At 31.6% G+C, this 26480-nt stretch overlaps 4 protein-coding genes, 1 non-coding gene and 1 pseudogene across 7 annotated transcripts in view; 1 reads left to right on the top strand and 5 right to left on the bottom strand.

The window, feature by feature from the left end:
- Positions 1-948: 948 nt before the first annotated feature.
- LOC116002401 lies at positions 949-1098 on the top strand. The gene has a single exon (XR_004094434.1). It is a non-coding gene; the product is annotated as a U4 spliceosomal RNA (small nuclear RNA).
- A 3322-nt stretch (positions 1099-4420) lies between these two features.
- LOC115999251 (acyl-CoA C20 Delta5-desaturase-like) lies at positions 4421-9931 on the bottom strand. The gene is made up of 5 exons (XM_031239097.1): positions 9361-9931; positions 7911-8051; positions 7658-7798; positions 4914-5020; positions 4421-4808 (listed from the first exon to the last, which is right to left on the bottom strand). The coding sequence occupies exons 1-5, from the start codon at positions 9910-9912 to the stop codon at positions 4571-4573; spliced, it is 1179 nt and encodes a 392-aa protein (XP_031094957.1). The 5' UTR covers positions 9913-9931; the 3' UTR covers positions 4421-4570.
- Positions 9932-14007: 4076 nt separating this feature from the next.
- Positions 14008-14138, bottom strand: LOC116002406 (annotated as a pseudogene).
- A 241-nt stretch (positions 14139-14379) lies between these two features.
- On the bottom strand, positions 14380-16928 carry LOC116001360 (acyl-CoA C20 Delta5-desaturase-like). Its single transcript, XM_031241242.1, has 5 exons — positions 16265-16928; positions 15575-15715; positions 15338-15478; positions 14842-14948; positions 14380-14729 (listed from the first exon to the last, which is right to left on the bottom strand). The coding sequence occupies exons 1-5, from the start codon at positions 16802-16804 to the stop codon at positions 14528-14530; spliced, it is 1131 nt and encodes a 376-aa protein (XP_031097102.1). The 5' UTR covers positions 16805-16928; the 3' UTR covers positions 14380-14527.
- A 3589-nt stretch (positions 16929-20517) lies between these two features.
- Positions 20518-23394, bottom strand: LOC116001345 (palmitoyl-monogalactosyldiacylglycerol delta-7 desaturase, chloroplastic-like). Of its 2 annotated transcripts, XM_031241230.1 has the most exons (5): positions 22815-23393; positions 22572-22712; positions 22320-22460; positions 21034-21140; positions 20518-20922 (listed from the first exon to the last, which is right to left on the bottom strand). In XM_031241230.1, the coding sequence occupies exons 1-5, from the start codon at positions 23349-23351 to the stop codon at positions 20712-20714; spliced, it is 1137 nt and encodes a 378-aa protein (XP_031097090.1). In that variant the 5' UTR covers positions 23352-23393; the 3' UTR covers positions 20518-20711. The 2 variants fall into 2 exon arrangements, with proteins under 2 accessions (XP_031097090.1, XP_031097096.1); XM_031241236.1 differs by lacking the exon at positions 22572-22712 and having other exon boundaries at positions 22320-22465; positions 22916-23394.
- A 1990-nt stretch (positions 23395-25384) lies between these two features.
- The window catches only part of LOC116001335 (acyl-CoA C20 Delta5-desaturase-like), a 6034-nt gene continuing 4938 nt past the window's right edge, over positions 25385-26480 (bottom strand). For both annotated transcript variants that reach the window (XM_031241224.1, XM_031241222.1), the window contains 2 exons: positions 25922-26028; positions 25385-25816 (listed from right to left, as the gene is read on the bottom strand). In XM_031241224.1, the coding sequence (XP_031097084.1) occupies positions 25579-25816; positions 25922-26028 (345 nt within the window). In that variant the 3' untranslated portion in view covers positions 25385-25578. The remainder of the gene's footprint in view (positions 25817-25921; positions 26029-26480) is intronic.

Here is a 26480-nt window from a genome sequence, read left to right as displayed (position 1 = left end):
GAAAAAGTTGGCTTCAACTACAACTTAATATAATGCTTTTGACTTGAAAGTGCACAACCTGAAATAATATGGGATTTTTTTTTTGGGTGTAGCCCAGAGTTTTCACCGTACGTCAAACACGTACAGTGACTAATCCTCTCACTGGATTGTAGACACATTTAATGGGTGGGACGGGACAAATAATATGGGATATGAAATGTGAGGAATATATATGCAATGTGTAATTTGTAATTATTGTTAGTTGTTGTTTTGATATAATTGTTATGGAAACTTTTAATCGTGTAAAAAACCTTTATTACTTGTTTCTTGTCATTATATTATTGTAAGACTGTCTTATTCTCATTCTAATAATAATATTAGTACGTGCACTAATAATATACTACAAGGAATTGCATATTTAATCATATTACTTGCTTTTTGTGTTGCTTTTAATTCGTGTTACTTAGATCATTCGTATGTTGGTTTTGGTTGTTTTTAAGCAATGTCATATGATTGCTAGGGGCATTGGAACGTCTTTGTTAATCACCATATCAAGAGGTTAGCGAATCATCAAGTGATTCATGTGCTTGCACGGACAACTGGTTCCTCGACTCTCTTGGGTTCATGGGTTTCTACCCCACCAACCTGTATTTCTGACTTATTAAGTTCTTAATGCAGCTTTGTTTTCGTTTTCAAATATATATATATATATATATATATATATATATATATATATATATATGTATATATATATCACTAATGCCATCAATTTTAATTAGTCACTATTATACTAATAAAGTGCAAAAATAGGTTTTGGTGAAACAAAATTACCCACCTCATTCGAGCTATCTTTGACAGATGGAAACCAAATCATTATATCGCTACATTGTATTCCCACATCGACTGCGTAATGGAACGGCGACGGTATACTACTTCTATAAAATGCAAAGCCAAGAGGTCGTAAAGAGCATCTTTGCGCTTGGGGCAATGACGCAGCTAATGAGGTTATAACCGAGGCGCGTCTATTGCTGGTTGAAAACTATTTCCAAACCCCCTCTTTGGCTTGGCTTTTGCTCAAGCCTTAGAGAATTTTTGGAAGGACTTCTTTTCCTAGAAGTCCACCAATACTAGTTCAAACTTTATACCATTTTAATACTTAGTGGTAAGTAAATTTTGGAGTAGCTAAATAAACCACCTTCTTCTCCCAAGCTAAATAAACCTTTTCAGATGAAATGTATATACAATTTGCAAAAATATATATTCAATGGAACAAATAAACATCTTTTGAAAAATGTATTTTACGCAAAATTAAATTAGATTCAAGTGTTTTTTTGTGTGAATACAATGGCTCAATTACATTGTAGTATGTTCATCTATACTTTCTCATGTTACTATCCCCCAAATAGTTAGTGGCCTATTTGTACTTTTTTTTTTTAAAAAAAAAAACTTTACCCTTATTATCTTGGTTAGCAAATCTAAGGGTGTGTTTGGTTAATGGGTTTACACACTAGGAATGATAATTAAAATCATAGTGTTTGGTTGGCACTTTTTTAAAACAACTATGAGATTTGATTACCCATTCAATTAAAAAACTCATTCCCTAATTAAAATTCGTAATCTGATTTTAAGTTTGGATTAGTGCTTTTAGATTTTTGTTTTGATTTTTTTGTTCATATTGATACTTTGGATGTCATTTATATTAAGATCAATTACTTAATTTTTTTTTATTCTTTATATTTTTAAAACCTTTATTCTCATTATAAGGTCATATATAACCAAACATCAATAACCCAATGGGGGAAGTGAGCTCTCTTTGTGGGGTAGAATTTTGGGAGAACTCGGGAAGCGGACAGAGAAAGACCCGTATTTGATTCCCTTGTGCATGTGAACCAAACACACCTTAATAAATTCCATTAGAGTTTTGATTTATAGCCTATACAATGCATTCCCTTGTGCATGTGAACCAAACACACCTTAATAAGCATCCCTTACACTTTATAAGGTAGTTTTGGCAAAATGTGGTATTAGGTGTTAACTCTATTTCATTGAAGGCAAAGGTCAATAAACCTTATTCTATTTTGATCAATGCAAATTAAACTTGAGTTATATTGAAGATTTATTTGTGATCAAGCTTGCTCGTTGGAGTGTTGATGCTTGGGTTAATTCATGGGATGCATACCTCTAGAGATTGCTACATTTACTTTTGAACATTTGAGAGGATTAGGGTGCTCAATTCACATCATTGGATTTCTGATCTCCATTTGATTATTATTTCTTGTATTTTCCTTTTACAACTTTACCTTTATGTTTGCTAACAAGACTAGGGAAGCTTCCTAGCACTTTCTTTAGGGTCTTGATTTGTAGCCTATATAAACTTACACTTTTGTAAGGAACTTTTGGCATTTTGGATTTAGAGTTCATCTCTTTTCCATGTAAGCCAAGAGAACTTGAAATTTAATCCATATTCTTATTAATTAATAAAATTACACTTGAATTACTAGTTTGTTTATGGATTTGTGATCAAGCCTTGCTCTTTGGAGTGTAGATGCATGGATTGACTCAATGAATGCCTACTCTAGAGATAACAACCATTCACCCTTGCTTCAGATCAATAGCTTTTAGAAGATTTCCCCTTGTTTTTGCTTCCCTTGTCAAACACAACTTTCTCACCCTTCAACAAGAATTTCCATGAGATTCTCCAATTCCTGCAAAACAACATAGAATTATCACTCACGGGGTGTGTTTGGTTCGCACATGGGAATCGGAATCGGTATGGGTATCAAATACTTGGTAAGGGTAATGAGTTTTGGTGAAAGTATTTTGTATGTTTGGTAGTATGATGGAATGGGAATGATTATTAATAGTTAGGGAAGAAACGAGGAAGGGAATGAAACCCTTATTTCATTAGGGTATGAGTTTTCCAATTAATAGAGCATTTCAAACCTATAGTAGTATTCTAAAAACCTATCAACCAAACAATAACAATCACTTTGAGACCCATGCCTAAACACACCAACCAAACACGCTCACAGACTTGTCAACCAAAGTCTTCTTACCATATCATTCATCTGATCCTAGTTATTATCGTTATTTTTATTCAACTTATTAGGAATCAACAACATCGTTCCCTCTGCTAGCTACTTGCCGAGTAGAGAGACCTCTCCATCATGCAAAAAAATAAATAAATAAATAAAAAATAAAGCAAACAAAAACAAAACAAAACAAAAATGGTTAGATGATGTTTCCTCCTCCTTTGACAACATTTCTTTCCCCCATTGCTTATTGGTTGACATTGTAGAGAATAATTAAAACACAGTTGTATAAATATCTCAACTACAACACATATAAATATATACAAAGAGAGACAAAATAGCTAACTGCAGGGTAGTTACAACAATATGAAAACTTATTTCAAAGGAATATTTATAATACATGTAGAGAAACTAATTGAAGACTAAGCAATAACAAACTAGCTAGGCTATATCTTAATATGGAGCCATTGCTTTAAATGTGTTGATTTGACATCATGTGGACAAAAATGTGTTGATTCAAAAACCTAGATAAATGGTCACCTTCTCGAAGAAAACCTCCGACGACCATTTGCCGCCTTCTCGAAGAAAAAATGGTTACCTTCTCGCTTGCTCGAAAAAAAAATGGTCGCCTTCCCGAAGAAGGTGACCACATTGGTTGCTTCCTCCGGGGAGGCAACTACAAAATGGTTGCCTTCCTTGAGAAGGCGACCAAAAAATGGTCGCCTCCTTCGGAGAGGCGACTAGTTTTGGTCGCATCTCTACGGAAAGGCGACCACAAATGGTCGCCGGAGAGGCCCTGTGCCGCGGTCGATTTTTTTTTTTTTTATCGAAAATGATGTCTAAACCCTGGTGACCAGCTATCATATATAGGTCATTACTAACCTATTTTTGAACTTCATTCCACAAAAATAAAATGCTAACGGGGTAATAAATATACATAATTTATTGGCAAAAACTTGTGTGAGATGGTCTCACAAATTCATATCCATGAGACTGGCCGGTTCAAGTTGAAAATGTATACTAATTAAGAATAAAGTGTTTATTACTTATATTGGAATGTGTTATACTTTTGGAAAAAAAATATACTCTTACATTTTGATTTACAAGTACTACGGAGTATATTTTTTCTTATAAGTAATAAACACTTGCCAACATTACTTATAAAGGGAAGTGTAATATTTTTGAAGAAAAAATGTAATACTTTTAAATCAAAATGTAAAAGTATTATATTTTTCTTCAAAAACATTACTCTTCCCCTCATAATAATTAAGTAGCAAACACTTTATTCATGATTAGTATGGACTATGGAATATTATATTTTCCAGACTCGACCGGTCTCACCGACACGGTCTCACACAAGTTTTTGCAATAATAGAAATGTTTTACAACAACAATAACAATACACTGCATTTCAAAATAATATGAAAGTGTTCATAGGAATCATTTACCACCCCAACAACAACAACAAATGAAAGTGTTCATATGAATCATCCACAACAACAACAACAACAACTAGAAATTATATACTTGATCATTGCATTATTCTCATTTCATGTCCTCTATTTCAAAGATTGCATGTTCTCAATAGTTTCCATTGAGCTATTTTTGAAAGCCATCTTTCTCTTTTGAGCATTAGTTGGCAATTTGACGTCAGTTGCTAGACCAACAGCTTGGAGTGCCCACACAATACCCCAAGTAACATCAAGTTGATACCACTCTAGACCATGCCTAGCTGAAAACTCAAAGGCATGGTGATTATTATGCCAACCCTCTCCAAATGTAAGCAATGCTATTAACCTGATGATAGTTTATATCCCATTTAAACTTTATAAGATGAGTAAATATTATGAATAGGCACTACAAAGAAGCTAGAATGACAACACATTAAAGATTTTTACATACCAATTATTCGTAGATAGATCGCTAGTGTTCCATGCTCGATTTCTCCATTGATGACATGCGGAATTCACAAAATATGTTACGTGATGCATAAATGCAATTCTTACTACCTGTAAAAGAATATTAATTTCAGGGTAAGAGGGGGCTGAAACAAGGTGATCCTATGTCTCTCATGTTATTCACCTTGTGCATGGAATATCTGGCACGCATTCGGGTTAAGATTAGGGATGCCAAATTTTCATACCATCCGAGATGTAAAGGCTTGAAAACAAACCACTTAGGGCCTGTTTACTAACAGAAAACTGTTTTCTGTTTTCTATTTTCTAATTTTCTAGTTTTCATTCTCTGTTTTCTGTTTAGAAAACTTGTTTACTAACACTTATTTTTTCAAATTTATTTTTTTAGATTAACGTTATAAAATTAACAATAAGTTTAGTTTCGAGTGATTTTTAGACCTTATATTTAAAATATTTTAAAATATATTTGGTTTGAATAGAATAAATATATATTTTTTACTTTTAAGTCCAATATATGTAAAAATTTTACATTTGATATCCGAACCAAATTTATATCGGTATATAACATAAATAAAAATATATTTGAACCAATAACTTATTAAGTTCACATAAAATTTAGTTTAGATAATATTAATATTTTTTGAGCTAATATTTAAAATATGTTTAGATATATTCATTTGAATGACATGTATATAATATATAATTTTTATTTTGAATTCTAATATAGTAATATATGTGGAATTTCGATATCCGATATCTGGACCAAACTTGTATCCGATATAACATAATTAAAAATATCCGAACCAATAATCAATTGAGTTCAATCCAAATATAAAACGTGGTATAGATTTCAATTTTTAATTTTGATAATGTGAATGATGTATAATTTTAAGCATAATCAAATAAGTTATGTTTAAATAACTAATGCAAGTAGAAAAAATAGAAGATGATGATAAGTAAAAGAAGATGATAATAAATGTAATCATAGTAATGAATAAATATGTAAGTAGATAATGGTGAGAATGTGGTTATAGTGACATATAGTCTAATAGATGATAGCTGATTCTGTTTTCCATTTAGAAAACAGTTTTTTACAGTGTGGAAAATTATTTCCTGTTTTCAAAATGAAAAACTGTGCTAGTAAACATGTTTTCTGTTTTTTGTTTTCCAATTTTCCAAATTTTCCAGAAAACTGGAAAAAATTTCCAGTTAGTAAACGGGCCTTTAGCTTTTGCAGATGATCTAATGTTGTTTTGGTAGGGAGATGCCAACTCTGTTGACATTCTTATGAAGGCACATAATGAATTCGAAGTGACATACATAGCAATAATTGTGTAGATTTGACATCAATTGGATAAAAATGTGTTATTTAAAAACCCTAGACAAAAATATGTAAACTACCAATGTCATTACCTTCTTTTCATAAGAAGGCAATTCTTTTCACTCACAATTTTTAATAGGAATTTTTTTATTACTTCAAATTTGTGTTTTAAAATTTTATTTTATTAAATATTAATTAATAACATAAAATTTTCGGAAAAAAAATAATCATATAAACAAAAATTTTAAAATTTTAAATAGTCAGATCGGCTAAAGTGGTCGTCAACTCTAACGAAATAGCCCGGAAACCATACATCTAAGACGACGACGGCAACAACAACAATAACAATAATAATGCCACGATCAAATTCCGTACAACTACTACTTATTATTATTATTGTTATAATTATTATTAACAAAATAAATACCAATAATAATAATGTTACAACTAAAAGTAATATCACTAAATTGTAATAATAATAATAATAATAATAATAATAATAATAATAATAATAATAATAATAGAAACCTCGTAATAGTAATAATAATAATAATAATAATAATAATAATAATAAATAAATAAATAAATAAATAAATAAATAAATAAAAATAATCAAATAAATCTTATTATTTGTGTTTGCGCATTAAGGTTTATTATTGGTTTGTGATGTATTTAGCTTAATTGTTTTCAGGCTCAGGCGTTTGGCCATTTGGCTGAAACCTCTAGTGAGGTAACTATCAGGGGAATGCCCGGTGAGTTTGTATGGCCATGTTTGGTAAATGACTGTTAGCTGATTGAGTTAGTTTTTTTTTTAAAAAAGTTGATTGGGTTAGAAGTTATGATTAGTTGATAACATTAGCTGATTGTAGAAAGTTATTTGATAGATTAAATGTTAGCTAATAGCTGTTTGGTATAATTTCTTTTCTCAAAAAGCTAATTGAAAATGCTGCTTTGAGTAGCCTTTTGAATTTTAGTATTTTGGAGTTACAAAAAGCTTATTAACCAAACAATTAATAGTGGTCAAATAAGCCAAAATTGGTTGATAGGCTGATTATTTACCAAACATGGCCATAATTAATTGATAATATTAGCTGATTGTAGAAAAGTGTTCGGTAAATTAGCTATTAGCTGATAACTGTTTGGTATAATTTCTTTTCTCAAAAGGCTAATTGAAAAGGTTGATTTGGGTAGCCTTTTGAAATTTAGTATTTTGGAGTTACAAAAAGCTTATTAACCAAACACTTATATTGATTTTTTAATCAAGTCAAACAATTAATAATGATCAAATAAGTCAAAATTGACTGATAGACTAATTGTTTACCAAACATGGCCTATATATTTATTTGGTTTCAGTAAATTTTGCATTTACAAAAAAAAAAAAAAAAAAAAAAAAGAGTGAAAATGCATACCATGCCCCAAATTATGTATGGAAATCCGCCAATGGCATATAGCAATGTCGCAAGTATAATAGGATGAAAAATATAGGTATTATAAATGAACTTGTAGAAGAACTGATTCTCCAAGTCTGCTACATTTGTCGGCCTTTCACTCTACACAAAAATATGAATTAATTAAAACAAACCAAACAATTCTCTAACATATGAAATGCCAAAAATGTAATAAGCTAAGAGAATTATTTAATTTAAGTATTATAAATATTACCCTTTCATTAGCGGATTTGGTGTCATATATCCAACCTATGTGACTGTACCAAAATCCTTCAATGGGACTGTGGGGATCATTTTTAGTATCCGCGTAGTGATGGTGATATCTATGGTTACTAACCCAACCAATTGGATCACCCTATTAACCAAATAATAAAGTAGCATAAAAGCTATGTTATATAAAGGTGAAAAGGAGCATTATATTCCTTGATTTTGTAATTTATGTTAAAGGCAAAGCATTGGCCACCAAATTATTTTACGGGTCTCAATTTGTGAGACATGTAAGTTTTAATAAAAATAGGTCATAACATAATTGCATATATAATCGATCAATATTTTAAACGAACCTTATACATACTACTTTATAGCATAAATGTAGTACTTTATAGCAAAACTCTAATAGAAAATTTACAGGAAATAAAACAATAATATATAGTAGAATTGCATTTGCATATATGATCATACTATATAGAACAAATGTAGTACTTTATAACAAAATTGTAATAGACTGTTAGCTGGAAATAAATTAACAACGTAGCATAACAAAATTGCAAATATAATTAATATTTTATGCCTTATATATAATATTTTAAGCAAATCATACCATGGACCAGTTTTCACCTTACATTATGGACTCTGGTAAAAAATGACTTTCAAATTATGTGTTTACGACTAACATATTATGTGTCTGCAGTTAATAATAAATTAAAGGCACATAATATGTTAATTACATGCACATATATAATATGTTAACTGGAAACACATAATATGCAATTTATATATTATGGGTTTGCAATTAACGTATTATGTGTCTTCAATTTATTTACGACACCTAATTTATTAACTGAAGACACAATATAAGTTAATTTCAAACATATAGTTTTTTGGACAAGAATCACAATGTAAGGTGAATCTTTGTCTATGGTATAACAATTGAATATTGTATGGCATAAATGTAGTACTTTACATCATAAATGTAAAACACATTTGCAGAGAATAAAGTAATAACATACCAGAATTTTAGATATCATAATACTTTAACCTCATATAAAATACTCCGTAATTTATAATATAAATGTAGTACTTTTATAGAAAAAGTATAATAGACAATTTGCAGTAAATATAGTGTCATTACATAGCAGGATTGCAGATATAATCAATGCTTTTAAGTACATCTTATATATATAGTATTGCACTTTATATATAGTATATATAGATGTAATACTTTGGCCTTATTACGCAACCCGCGGTTAGTGGATTGTGTTACTAGTTAGCAAATAGCGGATTGTATTTGTAGATGTGACCAACGGATTGTATCAATGATTTGTAAAATTAGCTATTTAAGTTAGCGGTTAATAGGTAAATGACCTAAAGGTATACTATTTCTATATATATATATATATATATATATATATATATATATATATATATTTGAAGATTATATAGACCTGAAGAGCATGAACACCACAATAGGCAAAAAAGTACTCAAGCCATTTGGGAAGCTTGTAACTCCTGTGACTCAGATTCCTATGATAAGACAGAGTAACACCCAACCCGGTGATGATGTACAACCCAAATGCAACGCCAACAGCATCCCAACTGAAACAAAATGGGGCAAACAGACACAACAAATGCGTCAAAGGAACCATCGCCTTGAAACCCAGGGAACCAGGCGCCACTTCCAAAGATTTCCCGATTCTCGTCCAAAACTCAACCCTCTCCTGCTTTGCTCCTTCTTGTGGTGAGTGTGTGTCATCAAAAGCCCGCATTTCACCCGCCAACCTTACAATAATGCTGCAGGGTGATAACCTTTTTGAACTAGTATATATATATCTTCTCCCCTTGCATTTATTGAATACATTTTCTCCTACTTTTCTTGTGTAAATGCTGCAACTTCCAAGACTAGTTGCGCTTTGCGTTTGCCTAAGTAAAGGGAAGGTTTGTCGTGAAAAGGAAAATGATTTAGGTGCTGCTGACGCCCACACTGATATGCATGCCATTTTCTTTTCTCAGCCTTTGGTTTCGTTAGATTACGGTAAATATACACACACACACACACATATATATACACACACCAAGACAAAGCAAATCAGGAACAATTACCAATCCCTTAGCCTATTGTAGTAAGAAAGACATCTTGATTCAATAATTTATTGTTTGTTTATATTTCTTAAGAAAAATTGATTTCGTAGATAACTTTGATTTTTCTTGTAATGGCAGGAGAACTGTTCTTATATAGACAATGACAATCTGTCTTCATGAATTTATGCTTTTTTAATGATGATGAATTTGAGGATAAGGGGTGTACATTGCCATAATGGTGTATATCCAATTATTATCCTATGGATTTAACAATGCAATAATTTTTTTTTTTTTTTTTGAGAATACAATCCAATAATGTTTTAATATTATAAATACTCAATCCAGGGAGTTTTAAATTGTGTAATCCCTTTTCAAATTGTGTCATTCTCTGTAAACAAAATCGCATATTTGAGAGATTAATAATAATAATAACAACAATAATAATAATAATAATAATAATAATAATAATGTATAATGTATAATTATTGAAAATAAATTTGATAATTGTTGGTAATTGAAGTTCAATTATAAAAATATAAAGAAGGTGATGGATTAAAAAAAAAGGGTTGGCGTGGGGCATATTGCATATTAATGGGATTGTACCAATTGAACTCATATATCAAATCAACGCAAATTAATATACGGAGTGTCTCATCAGATTCATTCGAATAACCAGCCAGGATAATAAGACAAAAGACAAACATCAAACCTGTTAGGCAAGGAAAAACAAAAAAAGAGTCTACATGACACTCATGAATCGTTGGTAACACATGTTGTTAAGCGAAGATTTTACGTATGATAAGGAGTCATTGAAGACAGAGCATGAATTGTTGATAACACAATTGAGCGATGGACAAAAGAATGTCTACAACTCTATGAAGAATTATATAGATTCCAATGGAGGTAGATTATTCTTTGTGTATGGTTACGGAAGAATAGGCAAGACGTTCGTGTTAGAACGTTAACTGCAAAGATAAGGAGCCGCGGTAATATTGTTCTGAACGTTGCTTCGATTGGAGCAAATTGATAATATGGGACGAAGCACCGATAACGCACAAACACTGTTTTGAGGCTTTGGACAAAACCATAAGGGATCTATTGAGGTTCGCCATACCAGGTAGTGTTGAAAAGACATTTGGTGGAAAGATAATAGTTTTTTGCGGTGATTTTAGACAGATTCTTCCCGTTATTCTGAAAGCACCGAGACCAGTAGTTGTTAAAGCCACTATTAATTCTTCGTACCTGTGGGCGAATTGCAAGCTAAGGTATTGAGGCTCATGAAGAACTTGAGACTACTACTAAGCTTAGCTTTAGAGGAAGATAGATGGATGGTTGATTCGTAAAATGGATTACAAACATTGGAGATGAGATTGCAGGGGGTGTAAACGACAGTTCGTTTGAGATCAATATTTTGGCATGGTTTTTGTTGAAGTGCAGACCCGATCCCATATCAACTATAGTGGAAAGCACATTCTCAAGCGCGATGTATGTCTATGGTGTAACCCTATTCTCATAGGTGGAACACCAATTCTAAATTTCTCTTTGCATAATTTGGCCATACTATGGGAGAGTCAATTCAATTTCACCCCAATTCATAACCAAATTCAACATGAATATAGTACAAAACCTAATTTATGCAATTCAATTCATATTGGGATCCATACTCAAGGAAATTCAATTCAAATCCCTAAATATGTTTAACTACTCATAATTGAAATGTAAAACTAGAAGTAATTGAAGAGCTAAACATGGGATTCAAAATTACAAGATATTTAAGATGCAACAAAATGAAATAGAAACTTAACATGATTAAACTGGACAAAGGAAATATGAAAATTGAAGTTGAATGTTGTAATTACAAAAGAATTCTTCCTCTAAATCTTCTAATTGATGATGGATTACAATGTTTTAAGATGAATTTGTGGAGAGAAATCTAAAGAGGGAGTTCAGAAAAAATTGAAAAGTATATCCAAAATAACCACCAGAGTATTTATAGTCTTAAGTTCGCGCTTTCTCTCAGCATTTTGGACGGGGAGTAACAATGGGACTCACGTGAGTCCCATCGTGAGTCTCAATGACCAGGTTTCTGATCATTGAGACTCACGCTGACACTCACATTGTGAGTGTCAGAGTGAGACTCAAGATCATATTCTGACTCACGCTGACACTCACACACTCACGATGTGAGTGTTAGCGTGAGTTCTTCTAAATGACCTTCACGCTATTGTTTTGCTCCTTCTTTGGTGTTTTCCTCATGCTTTAAAGCATCGTTTTCTCTCGAGATTAGCATCTTTTCATGCTTACTTGCTCATTACTCGGTCTTTTCTTCCTTTAATCAAGATATATACGCCAAATTACGCATTGTTCCACATTCTTTTACCTAACATTCGAGCAAAAAATAAGCATAAATGAGCATAAATATAAGGCTATTTAATGGCATACCAATTATAAAAATATCAAGAAGGTGATGGATTCAATATATGGCGTGGGGCATATTGCATATTAATGGGATTGTGCCAATTGAACTCATATATCAAATCAACGCAAATTAATATACGGTGTGTCTCATCAGATTCATTCGAATATAACCAGTCAAGGTAATAAGACAAAAGGAAGACATCAAATTTGACAAAGTGTCTGCCACTCTCTAATAACCAAAAATCACTTGTTAGGCAAAAATAAATAAATAATAAAAAAAAATAAAAAAAAATAAAACATTAAAAAAACAAAAACAAAAATAAAAACAAAAACAAGTCTACATGTGAGTTAGGCGCAGACAATAATTATACCAGGGATCAATAATTATACCATAGACCCGGATCCACATTATCTATTTATCTACTGAATGTTCACAATTTAAATTGTAAACATTTAGTATTTTAAAATTTGAATATTCAGTATATAAATTGTGAATATTTAATATGTAAATTGTATATTTTGAATCCGAGTCCACAGAATAATATACCAGGCGCAGATCTCAAATACCATTCAAATGGTCATCTAAAATTAGATTTGAATATGGCCGGAAATTTAGAATGATCCGATGTAAATTTTCGGCCTCTTAGGCACTACATAATTTCTCAAAATATTTTTTTTCTTCAAAATACCGTTCAAATGGTCATCTAAAATTAGATTTGAATATGGCCGGAAATTCTGAATGATCCAATGTAAATTTTCGGCCTCTTAGGCACGACATAATTTCTGAAAATATATTTTTTTATTCAAAATACATAACACTTTTACTATTTTTTTTTGGTAAATTTACAGGGTCTTTCTCTCCGTCCGTTTAACGGTCCGGGGTCCACCCACGTTCGCTCCGAGAGGCACAGGAGCTGGCCCAGGGGGAATCGTCACTTGTGGAATTGAACTCGGGTTCTCCCGAAATTCCTCCCCACAAAGAGAGCTCACTTGCCACCTGAGCTCACTTAACACTTTTACTATAACACCAGGTGTCACGGTGAATATATATATATATATATATATATATATATATATATATATATATATATATATATATATATATAGTTCAGGTGTGACCGCGTCTTCCCATGCTGTCGGTGCAGTTCACACCACTAGTGTTAACAAAATCCACCAAATACACGCTTAGTTTAAAAAGTTGTCAACCAGTGATAAATTTTAATTTCCTGCCAAATACACGCTTAGTTTTGCTAACCAAGATATGGGTAAAGTTATAAAAAAAAATTAAAAAAATACCAGAACTATTCAAAATAGAGAGAAAAAGACACATCACAAGCTAAAATTCGAATTCTTAAATCACTTGAATCTAATTTAATTTTGCGTAAAATACATTTTTCAAAAGAGATTTATTTATTTTTACCATTGAATATATATTTTTTGCAAATTGTATATATATATTTCATCTGAAAAATGTATGTATAGTACCTGCGGATTTGAGACAGGAAAAGTTTATTTAGCTACTTCAATATATATTTACTTACCACTAAGCAAATATAGAATGGTATAAAGTTTGAACTAGTATTGGTGAACTTCTAGAAAAAGAAGTCCTTCCAAAAATTCTCCAACGCCTGAGCGAAAGCCAAGTCAAAGAGGGGGTTTGGAAATAGTTTTCAACGCGCCTCGGTTATAACCTCATTAGCTGCGTCATTGCCCCAAGCGCAAAGATGCCTTCAACTACTCTCTCATGGCTTCGCATTTTATAGAAGCATTATTTCCTTCCCGTTCCACTACGCGGTCGATGTGGGAAAATAACAACTCCCTCATACCAAAACATTCGCCTGTTTATAGTATCTGTTTTATACTCACCACATAGCCGTGGATTAAATATGCAATTCCTTGTAGTGCTATTAGTCCACGTATTGATGATATTATTATTAGAAAGAGAATAAGAAAGTCTTACAACAATATAATGACAAGAAACAATTCAAGTAAAGGTTTTTACACAAGTTTAAGTTTCCATAACAATTATATCAAAACAACAATAATATTGCATTCCTCACATTTCATATATATCCCATATTACATTTCAGGTTGTGTGCTTTCAAGTCAAAAGCATTAAGTTGTAGTTAAAGCCATCTTTTTCTTTTGAGCATCAGTAGGCAACTTAATATCAGTTGCTAAACCAACAGCTTGTAATGCCCTCACAATATACCAAGTTATGTCAAGTTGCCACCACTCTAGGCCATGTCGAGCTGAATACTCAAAGGTATGGTGATTGTTATGCCAACCCTCTCCAAATGAAAGCAATGCCACTAACCTGACAAAAAGTTTATTTCCAAACTTCAATTCATAGGATTATATTAAATAGTATGAATAAATAGGAAACAACTATCAACAAAAATGGTAATACATTAAAGATTTTAGCATACCAATTATTTCTAGATTGATCACCACTATTCCATGCTTGATTTCCCCATAAGTGGCACACAGAATTCACTGAATATATTACGTGAGAATAAAATATAATTCTTACTCCCTGTAAAAAAAATATTATAAACTTTCAAAAAAAGTAAATTATTTACCAATAAATCAGGTAAATTATCAGAAAACTTGTTCCACGTGAGTTTTCGAATAATGAACATTTTGGGGTAAAATAATATATTTTTATAAATTTGAATAATTTAGTTTATGTGTTAGATTAATGTATTTATTTTTTGAAAGGAGAATAATGTATTTATATGTATTAGAATAATAAAATTTATGGGGTAAAATAGTCTGTTTTATGAGTTAAAATAATGTACTTTATGTATTCAAAGACGAACTAGGTAAAATAATAATATTATGTTGCTAATAAATGCCAAATTCAAAGGAATAGGTAAAGACGAACCCAAAAAAAAATGAATGAATAAGTTAATTAATGCATACCATGCCCCAAACTACATACGGAAATCCACCTATGGCATATAGCAATGTTGTAAGTATAATAGGGTGAATAATGTAGGTATTACGAATGAAGTTGTAAAAAAATTGATTCTCCAAATCCCCTACATTTGTCGGTCTTTCACTCTGTCAGAAAAAAAAAAAATCAATTAAAACACACCAAACAACTCTCTAACTTATTAAGTTTTAAATGTAAGAGAATTTGAATATTATAAATATTACCCTTTCAATAGCGGCTTTGGTGTCATATAACCAACCTACGTGACTGTGCCAAAAACCTTCAATGGGACTATGGAGATCCTTTTTAGTATCCACATACTGATGGTGATATCTGTGGTTACTCACCCACCCAATTGGATCTCCCTAAGGCATAAAAGTTATGTTGTAAAAAAAAAAAATTAGTGTTACCGTATTCATAGTCTACCTAGCTAGTTACTTAAAAACATGATATATATATATATATATATATATATATATATATATATATATATATAAAAGGTCATGTTCAGGTGTGGCCGCTCCTTAACGTGTGAACAGTGTGGCCTCACCACTATGTATACAAATATACACCACTCAGTGTTAGAAAATGCACTACACAAGGTACATGTACATCACCAAAAAACACACTACTAGGTATGCAAATATATACCACACAGTGTCAGCAAATGCACCATTAGGGCAGGAGAGTTATGGTGCATTATTTTGGGTGTGGTGTATTTTATGGTGTTTTGTGTATTTTCATTGTGGTGCTTTTTCTAACATTGAGTGGTGCATTTTCTAACATTGAGTGGTCTGAATCGCATCGACCGCACGGGAAGGCGCGGCTACATTTGAACAGACTTCTATATATATATAATATAATAATAATAATAATAATAATAATAATAATAATAATAATAAATGTGATGAGACCTGAAGAGCATGAACACCACAATAGGCAAAAAAGTATTCGAGCCATTTGGGAAGCTTGAAACTTCTGTGAGTGAGATTCCTATGATAAGAGAGAGTAATACCCAGCCCGGTGATGATATACAACCCAAACGCAACGCCAAAAGCATCCCAACTGAAACAAAACGGGGCAAACAAACAAAGGCAATGTAGCAACGGAAGCAAGACCACCTTCGCCATCTGCGAACCAGGCGCCACTTCCAAAGATTTCGTCATTCTCGTCCAAAACTCAACCCTCTTCTGCTCATTCTTTGCCGCTTGTGGTTGTGTGTTTTCTCCGTCATCAGAAACCGGGCGAAAGCACACAATGGGTGATGATAACCTTTTATAGTTTTCCTCCTTGCAATTAAAGAATCGATTTTGTCCTACTTTTGTTGTGTAAATGCTGGGGGAACTTTGAAGAATTATGGGGGTTTGCATTTGCCTAAGTAAAGGGCAGGTTTGTGGTGAAAAGAAAAATGGTTTAGCTCCTGGTGACGGCCACAACGATGATAAGCATGCCATTTTCTTTAATTTTGTGTGCCTTTAATTGATTTGGTTATTTTCTCGTATATATACACACACCAAGACACAAGACAAAGCTAGCAAATCAAGAACTTGGGAACCACCATCAAAGAGCTAGACACCTACCATGCCCTTACTATAGTAACAAATTATATCTTATTTCAGTATGTACTTAAAAGAAAAAATAGTTAAACAGGCTATTCATCTACAGAAGAAGATATAATTGAACCATAGAACTTTTTTTTTTTAAAGTACATTTAACCCATCAAACAAGTTGACACCTTGCAATTATATCAAAATTGGGACATTGCTCATCGTTTGTATGTTTTTTTTTTTTTTGTTATTTTTTTTACAGATTATTTAACAAACTTATATTGTCTATTTATGATTCAACCTTTGTACTTTTTAAAATTAGATGGTTGAATTACATTATCTTGTGTATTTCATTCATTTATATTTTTTTAAAATATTACTAACTCTATTATAATATACGTAGTATCTGTCCATATATACTTTTATTCATTTATATATTTGGCCTATTTTTTATTTCTTGCCTTTCGTCCGGTTCCATCTGGACAATGACAGTTAGTCAGAGATCTGCATGTATATGTAATTTTTCTTTTTAATAATGAATTTGAGGATAAGGGTGTACGTTGGCATACTTGTATCCAATTACTACGTATATATTAACTTGCAAGGCTATCTTGTCCGTAGATGCTCTTCAATTTGGCAGGATAAATTTGTTTCACTTGTTTCTTGATATATAGTGCAACGATACTATTTTTACTGAGGTTAATAAATATAACATAATTTATTGGTAAAATCTTGTATGAGTTTGTCTCACAAATCTATGTCGGTAAGACAAATTGAGTCACGATGCAAATATAATACTCCCTTCATCCCATTTTATGTGTCTGATTCGGTTAACAATATTTGACTGAAATTATTTTTAATTCAATTTTTAAGTTTAGTATTAGTATACAAAATTTATATATTTAGAAACAACACTAACATTACTACTGTATTTAACACAAAAAATTCAATTTAAAAATAAATAAAAAATACTAAAGTAAATAAACACAGAAGAAAGAGTTTGTTTGACCAATAAATGGTGAGTAGAACAGATAAAATGAGATAGAGAGAATACTAATCAAGAATAAAGTGTTTATTACTTATATGCGAAAGTGTAATACTTTTGGGAAAAAATAAATTACATTTACATTTAATTTTAATTTAAAACTACTACATTTTTCCTCATAAATATTACATTTTTTCTTATAAATAACAAACACTTGCTAACATTACTTATACAGGAAAGTGCAATATTTTTGAAGAAAAATCACTACAAAAAAAAAAACATGTAAACAGCAATGGACAGATTCTATCGCTAAATAGGAATAATCTGTTGCTAAAGAGATTAGCGACACAGTTAGTCCGTTGCTAAAGAGATTATCGACAGAGTTAGTCCATCGCTAAAATGCGCATCGCTAGAGCATAGCGACGCAAATTTTTTTTTTCTATCGCTAACTTTAGCGACGCAAATTTCCTTCGCTAAATGAAAACAATCCATCGCTATTTTCCCCTCGATGACAATTTGATGACTAAATTTGTGAGGGAATAACTCTATTTTCCTCTCGATGACGATTTGATGACTAAATTTGTGAGGGAATAACGACGGAAAATTCCGTCGCTAAATCTAGTGACAGAAATTCCATCACTAAACCAACATAAAATCCATCGCTAGTTTCCTACCACGAAGATCGATCTGGTGATGAAATTTGTAAGGGAATAGCAACGAACTTTTCCGTCACTAAATATAGCGTCATAAATTTCTGTCGCTACTGTTCGTCGCTAATTTATTTATATTATTTGCATTGGATGCAATTTAGCTACAGCTTAGTAACGGAAATATCTGTCGTTAAATTTAGCAACAGATTTTTTGTCACTATTTCGTTGCAATTCTTTATTGTTATTAGGTACTTACCTACGGATTTGTTACAATATTTGTCTGTCGCTAAATCTTAAAAGAATTTAAAAAAATTATCACAAACGTGCATTAAACCCATAATATAGTACATCAATAATAAAATTGTAAAATATATTATATTAAAGAAAAATATTTGATGCACCGCCAGTGCCCCAGTGTATTACACCTCCAAAATGTAACACCTCATCCAAAAAAATTACAGCATTGATTAAGTCTATTTTTTTTTTTTGTGAAAATATAGATTAAAATATTTCTCATAAATAAATTCATATATAACAATATTATAAAGAGGAGAATATTTAAAAAGAGAATTGATAATGTCGCTAGTCGGGGACTGTTTTCAGTAATGTTTCGGGTGCCACACCTATCAGAATGTCACTGGATTAGCAAAACGTACTGAAGAATTGAATTGATGGGATACAATCATACCCCGCCATAACTTGAGAGATCATCGAATACAACCAGCGCAACCCATGTTTGGGCTGGTTCCGCATAATCGTGATAGATGGTGAAGAGATTCTTTATATGATCTGCTGGGGGCGTCTACTCTAATCTGATCTGGGTGATTTCGTGTCATGGCTAAGATGGTTGGACATAGGAGGACATGAGAAAACAATGAAGGAGACAGCCAAAGAGATGGACAACATAATGGAAGGTTGGCTAGCTGCCCTATATATATGAATTTTTTTACCCAAAAATAGGCTAAAGTGTCATCCCGCACCACGAACTATATTGGATTATTCATGCCACACCTTAAACTTTCATAAGGTCTATTTTGATACACAAATCATTAATTTTTTTTTTCATCTAGCACTTTTTACAGGTTACCTACAAGTTATAGGTAATCTATGCTGACTTGGACTTTTTTTTTTTTTCTTTTCTTTATTTTAAATTTTTTTTTTTTTGGTTTTCTTCTAAATCTTTTCCAGGACAAAAATCGGTACCAAAACCGTAAAATAATAAAAAAAAAATTCTTATATTTAGGCATTTAGCTATTGACAATAGCTAAATATATATATAAAAAATTATATTTAGCTACTACCAGTTGGCAGTAGCCAAAATAATAATTAAAAAATTTATAATATGATTTTTATAATAATAAAACATATTATATATAATTATATATACTAAAAAAAATTCCGGTTGAATCGGAATAGGAACTGGAACCTTTATATAAGGTTCCGGTTCTGGTTTGTGTAACCTTGGAACCGTGAACCGGCGGTTCGGAACCCGAACGAATAGCAGTCACCCCTAGGTAGGTCGTTGGTGGGCTCGGCGCATGCTGCCGCAAAGGAGGGGAAGAGCAGTGGATTGTGGAGAGGCTGTGGTGATTTGGTCTAGTGAGCATTGGTCCGGCTGAAAGCATGGGGGAGGGGCAACGTGAGGCGTTAATTTTTGGGGTTTACTTAAAAATTTTGGGTTACTTAAAAAGAAGATCCACATAAACTAATTACCTATGCCATGTCATTACAGTAACCTGGTAACCTGTAAAAAATGTTAGATGAAAAAAATTAATGGTTTGTGTATCAAAATGGACGTTATAAAAGTTCAAGGTGCGACATGAATAATCCAATATAGTTCATGGTGCGGAAATTAGCCCCAAAAATATTTTAATCTAGGAAGTATTATATTTCACAAAAAAGACTTAATTAATGTTGTAATTTTTTTTAAATGAGGTGTCACATTGTGATCAACCGCCGTCTGTATAGGTGCAATACACCGGAGGTGCATCAAATATTTTTCTGGCCTATTATTAGAATGAGAATAAGAAAGTCTTACAACAATATAATGACAAGAAACAAGTAAAGGTGTTTACACAATTTTAAGTTTCCATAATAATTATATCATAACAACAACAATATTGCATTCCTCACATTTCATATATATCCCATATTATAGTTAACGTTGCGTGCTTCCAAGTCAAAAGCATTGAGTTGTAGTTGAAGCCATCTTTTTCTTTTGAGCATCAGTAGGCAACTTAACATCAGTTGCTAAACCAAAAGCTTGTAGTGCCCTCACAGTATACCAAGTTATGTCAAGTTGCCACCATTCTAGGCCATGTCGAGCTGAATACTCAAAGGCATGGTGATTGTTATGCCAACCATCTCCAAATGAAAAAAATGCCAATAACCTGACAAAAGTTTATTTCCAAACTTCAATTCATAGGATTATATTAAATAGTTTGAATATATAGGAAACAACTATCAACAAAAATGGTAAGACATTTAAGATTTTAGCATACCAATTATTTCTAGATTGATCACCACTATTCCATGCTTGATTTCCCCATATGTGGCACACGGAATTCACTAAATATGTTATGCTTGAAAAAAATATAATTCTTACTCCCTGTAAAAGAATATTAATAACTTTTAAAAAAAGTAAATAATTTTTTAAAATAAAAACAGCGTGGTTTTAGACCATGATCCACACAATAATAATTGGATTAATTGCACACATGTCTAGTCTTGCATGTGCACCCAAGACCAATGTACAACTTGCTAGCTGGTGGCCCAATTATTATCTAAAAACATAATAAATGTGAATGAAGGTTATACCCTTATTTATGTCCGTTTTTTCCAAGTTTTTTTGTACATTATGCTATAAAAGTTGTACTACATAATATTTTGGGCAAATATACCCCTATCGTTATAACTTCCGTTATCTTTTCCACTATTATTACCGTGCACATGCATCCACCATATATTTTCTTATCTTCTTCAATAATAATAATAATATATACACATTAAATATTAGAGTTATATGTTAGTTATTTTTTAAAATATAAATATTCAATTTATAAAAATATTTTACATTATTATTATTATTATTATTATTTACTATAGTAAAATTTAAATAAATTTAAAATTTTAATATAAAATACTAATATTGGGCACTTATTTTTTGCGCATCGCGCATAAGAAAAACTAGTTATATCATAAATGCAATATTTTATAGCAAACTTGTAATAGACATTTTGCAAGAAATAAAGTAATAGCATGCATAATAAAATTACAGATATAATCAATACTTTAAACCTTATATAAAATATACTTTATAGCATAAATGTAATATACATTTTGCAAAGAATAAAATAATAACATAATCAATATAATGTTTTAAGTCGTATATATATGTGTAATGCTTTATAGCATAAATGTAATATTTTATAAGAAAATTGTAATAGGACATATGTGTCCAAAAATTTAAAATTGCATCATTAAAAAACAATATATAAACAATTTGGATGTGGAGTCTCGGAGAGTGAATAAAATTTAGAATAATGTTATTTTTCCTCATAATTAAGTTATGTTGATCTCGTAATAATGTGTTAATAGAAATCTATATTCATTACGTGCCCTTGAATTGGTCGACTATAGCAAAAGTTTTTTTTTTTAAAAAGAATTCATTTAGTAATCAAATATTGAGAAGTCCAATTAAAGAATGTCAAATTTAGGAACATTGTGTAGTATATGTTATTCTAAAATTCAATGAATAATAAGTGAATTGAAAATAATTAATGCATACCATGCCCCAAACTACATACGGAAATCCACCTATGGCATATAACAATGTTGCAAGTATAATAGGGTGAATAATGTAGGTATTACGAATGAAGTTGTAAAAGAATTGATTCTCCAAATCCCCTACATTTGTTGGTCTTTCACTCTGTGCTGCCAAAAAGTACAAACAAAAAAACAATTAAAACACACCAACAACATATATAACTCTCTAATTAAATGCACTTAAGAGAATTTGAAGAGTATAAATTAATATTACCCTTTCAATAAAGGCTTTGGTGTCATATAGCCAACCTACACAACTGTACCAAAATCCTTTAATGGGACTATGGGGATCTTTTTTAGTATCCGTATACTGATGGTGATATCTATGGTGGCTCGCCCACCCAATTGGATCTCCCTAAAGCATATAAGTTATGTTGTAAAAAAAAAATCAGTGTTACCGTATTCATAGTCTACCAAGCTAACTAGGTTCTTGATGAGATCAATGAGAGTATGAGACCTGAAGAGCATGAACACCACAATAGGCAAAAAAGTATTCGAGCCATTTGGGAAGCTTGAAACTTCTGTGACTGAGATTCCTATGATAAGATAGAGTAATACCTAGTCCGGTGACGATGTACAACCCAAACGCAACGCCAAAAGCATCCCAACTGAAACAAAACGGGGCAAACAGAGAAAGCCAAATTACCAACGGAAACAGGACCTTCACCATCTGCGAACCAGGCGCCACTTCCAAAGATTTCGCCATTCTCGTCCAAAACTCAACCTTCTGCTCATTCTTTGCCGCTTGTGGTGTGTCTTCTCCGTCATTGGAAGCCGGCCGGCGAAAACGCACAATGGGTGATAACCTTTTATATTTTTCCTCGCAATTAAAGAATCCATTTTGTGCTAGTTTTGTTGTGTAAATGCTGGGGGAACTTTGAAGAGTTGTGAGGGTTTGCGTTTGCCTAAGTAAAGGGCAGGTTTGTGGTAGTGAAAAGAAAACTGGTTTAGCTGCTGGTGATGGCCATGGCAATAGCGATGATAAGGATGCCATTTTCTTTAATTTTGTGTACTATATATGCCTTTAATATAATTGGTTTGGTTGTTAACTCGTATACATACATATTGCACAGATACCAAGACACAAGACAAAGCTAATAAATGAGGAAAGCGACTTGAGAACTACCGTCAAATCAAAGGGAGAGCTACCATGTCAATATGTAACGATAAAGCTAGCAAATCAAGAAAGTAACTTGGGAGTCATCATCAAATCAAAGGGATAGTTACCATGTCCTTATTATATATAGTATGTAACGGCAAAGCTAGTAAATCAAGAAAGTAACTTAGGAACCACCGTCAAATAAAAAAGGCAGCTACCATGCCCTTAGTATTAAAGACAAAACTAGTAAATTAGGAAAGTGACTTGGGAACCACCATCAAATTAAAGGGACAGCTACCATGTCCTTACTATAGTATGTACCGACAAAACTAGCAAATTAGGAAAGTGACTTAAGAATCACCATCAAATCAAAGGGACAGCTACCATGTCCTTACTATAGTATGTAACGATAAAGCTAGCAAATTACGAAAGTAACCTGGGAACCACCATAAATCAAATGGGTAGCTATCATGCCCTAGTATAGTATGTTTAAAAAATGGTTAAAAAGCGTGTCTATGTAATTTTTCTTCTTCTTTTTTTTTTTTTTCTTCAATAATGAATTTGAGGATAGGGGTGTACTTTGGCATACTGCAGGTATCCAATTATATATCAACTTTCAACGCTATCTTATCCGCAGATGCTCTTCAATTTGGCAGGATGAATTTGTTTCTCTAGTTTCTTGATAGTGTAAGCTATGATACTATTTTTAGTGGAGTTAATGCATATAACACAATTTATTAGCAAAAATATGTGTGAGATTGTCTCATAAATCATTGTCCGTGAAACGGAACGATTTGAAAATGTAATGCTAATTAAGAATAAAATGTTTATTACTTTATGCAAATTTATAATACTTTTGAATATATATATATATATATATATATATGTATGTATGTATATATATATAATACTTTTACATTTTTATTTAAAAAGTGTAATTTTTTCTCATAACTATTACTATCTCAATCTCGAATATATCTTATACATACTTAGCATCTGCACACGTTTTTTAGGAAGTGAATAAAAGAATGCTTGTTTTCCTATTTTGCCCTCAACATAAGCATGCGATGAGGTGACTTTTCAATTTCAATTCTTTAATGTGTTGTACTTTGCTCAAAAAGTTACACATAAAAAATTTTTATCTCTCCTTTTCTATTTCTCCTTCCTTACCTCTATCCTCTGCCAACATAGAGTTTGATTGGCATTTTTTTAGATTATTCCATTAAACCTCTATAAGTTTTCTTTTCTCAAAAATTAATAATCACTCTAATGATGGTGGTTCAACAACACTCAGGTGGCGTCGGAGCTATGAAGAAGAAGAATCCATCTACTATATACTTATACCCATTATATTTCTTCTTCTCTATTATTCAATTTTTTCATAAATTAAAGCACAAAAAAACAAGCTAGAATTTTTCGCGTTCGTTGCACAGATGGAAAAAGGTACTGCAGGTGTCTCAATAAGGGGAGGAATCTCCGTCATGTTCCTTGTAGATTCAATACCAACTTCGGAGAATTGAGGCAACTTGAAGAAAGGAACAGTAGCATCCTCATAAATTTAATTTCCTCAAATTTAGCATGCTTCTAGAGTCTTTTTAAATTATACACAAGTATGGTTTACAGAATCCAAGGGTATTTTGGAAAAAATAGAAAAGTGGTGATGTTTATTTTAAGAGAGTGGACAATATTTTGGGACGGATGAAAAATGAAAGTAAAACAGATAAAATGTTACCGAGGGAGTACATTTTTTGTTATAAGTAACAAACACTTGTCAATATTACACTTCCCTTTATAATAAGTAACAAACACTTTATTCATGATTAATATTATATTTTTCGGTATAAGTATTACATTTTCATCATTATGACTAGACCAATCTCACAGACCCAGTCTCACACAAGTTGTTTTTGCTATAATATAATTAAATGTTTTACAACAACAATAACAATACACTACATTTCAAAATAATATGAAAGTGTTCATATGAATCATCCACCACCACAACAACAACAAATGAAAGTGTTCATATGAATCATCCACAACAATAATAACAACAACAACAACAACAATTAGAAATTATATACTTGATCATTGCATTCCAATTCTTCTCATTTCATGTCCTCTATTTCAAAGATGGCATGTTATCAGTAATTTCCATTGAGCTATTTTTGAAAGCCATTTTTCTCTTTTGAGCATTAGTTGGCAATTTGACGTCAGTTGCTAGACCAACAGCTTGGAGTGCCCACACAATACTCCAAGTAATATCAAGTTGATACCACTCTAGACCATGTCTAGCTGAAAACTCAAAGGCATGGTGATTATTATGCCAACCCTCTCCAAATGAAAGCAATGCTATTAACCTGATGGTAGTTTATAACCAAGTTAAAATTTATAAGATGAGTAAATGTTATGAATAGTCACTACAAAGAAGCTAGAATGATAACACATTAAAGATGTTTACAAACCAATTATTTGTAGATAGATCGTTAGTGTTCCATGCTCGATTTCCCCATTGGTGACATGCAGAATTCACAAAAGATGTTACGTGATACACAAATGCAATTCTTACTCCCTGTAAAAGAATATTAATTTCTTTAAAAATTATTAATTAATTAGTCAATCAGTAGACATACCAAAAAAAAAAGAAAAAGAAAAAAGAACATCAAATCTAAGTCTAAGACAGCAAGTAAATAAGTAGAACTATCTAAGCTTTCAAAATGCTATTGCCATACATGTCTTCAATCTAGAAAACAAAGAAATCCATAAAAATTCGATGCATCTTAAGTAGCTTGTCAAACAATTCAAGTTCGACAAGACATGCCTAAAAAAGTGTTATTTCTTTGAATTAATGAAATTAAGTTTACATTTCTTTTGGTCAAAATGAAAAGTTAACATTTCTTTTTACTACCTAGTCGTTGACACGCATGTTACGTTGCATGAAATAACGTCAACACAATGACTAAGTGTACTGTTACTCTTATTTGGAGTCTCTTTCTTCTTCTTTTTTTTTTTTTTTTTTTTTTT

This window comes from Ipomoea triloba, chromosome 1 (assembly GCF_003576645.1).
Source record: "Ipomoea triloba cultivar NCNSP0323 chromosome 1, ASM357664v1".
NCBI classification, from domain to species: Eukaryota; Viridiplantae; Streptophyta; class Magnoliopsida; order Solanales; family Convolvulaceae; genus Ipomoea; species Ipomoea triloba.
Note: the sequence above shows the minus strand (reverse complement) of the source record. Positions and strands in the feature narration are given on the sequence as shown.

Coding starts and splice junctions, on each gene's coding strand:
- LOC116001345 (XM_031241230.1), bottom strand. CDS start 23,351: ATGGCATCCTTATCATCGCTATTGCCATGGCCATCACCAGCAGCTAAA. Junction 21,141..22,319: donor CGTATGTAGTTTGGGGCATG/GTATGCATTAAT, acceptor ATTCTTTTACAG/GGAGTAAGAATTATATTTTT. Junction 20,923..21,033: donor GATCAATCTAGAAATAATTG/GTATGCTAAAAT, acceptor AACTTTTGTCAG/GTTATTGGCATTTTTTTCAT.
- LOC116001360 (XM_031241242.1), bottom strand. CDS start 16,804: ATGGCATGCTTATCATCGTTGTGGCCGTCACCAGGAGCTAAACCATTT. Junction 15,716..16,264: donor GTGGTGTTCATGCTCTTCAG/GTCTCATCACAT, acceptor TTTATGCCTTAG/GGAGATCCAATTGGGTGGGT. Junction 14,730..14,841: donor GATCAATCTAGAAATAATTG/GTATGCTAAAAT, acceptor ACTTTTTGTCAG/GTTAGTGGCATTGCTTTCAT.
- LOC115999251 (XM_031239097.1), bottom strand. CDS start 9,912: ATGGCATGCATATCAGTGTGGGCGTCAGCAGCACCTAAATCATTTTCC. Junction 8,052..9,360: donor GTGGTGTTCATGCTCTTCAG/GTCTATATAATC, acceptor TTTGGTTAATAG/GGTGATCCAATTGGTTGGGT. Junction 4,809..4,913: donor GATCTATCTACGAATAATTG/GTATGTAAAAAT, acceptor AACTATCATCAG/GTTAATAGCATTGCTTACAT.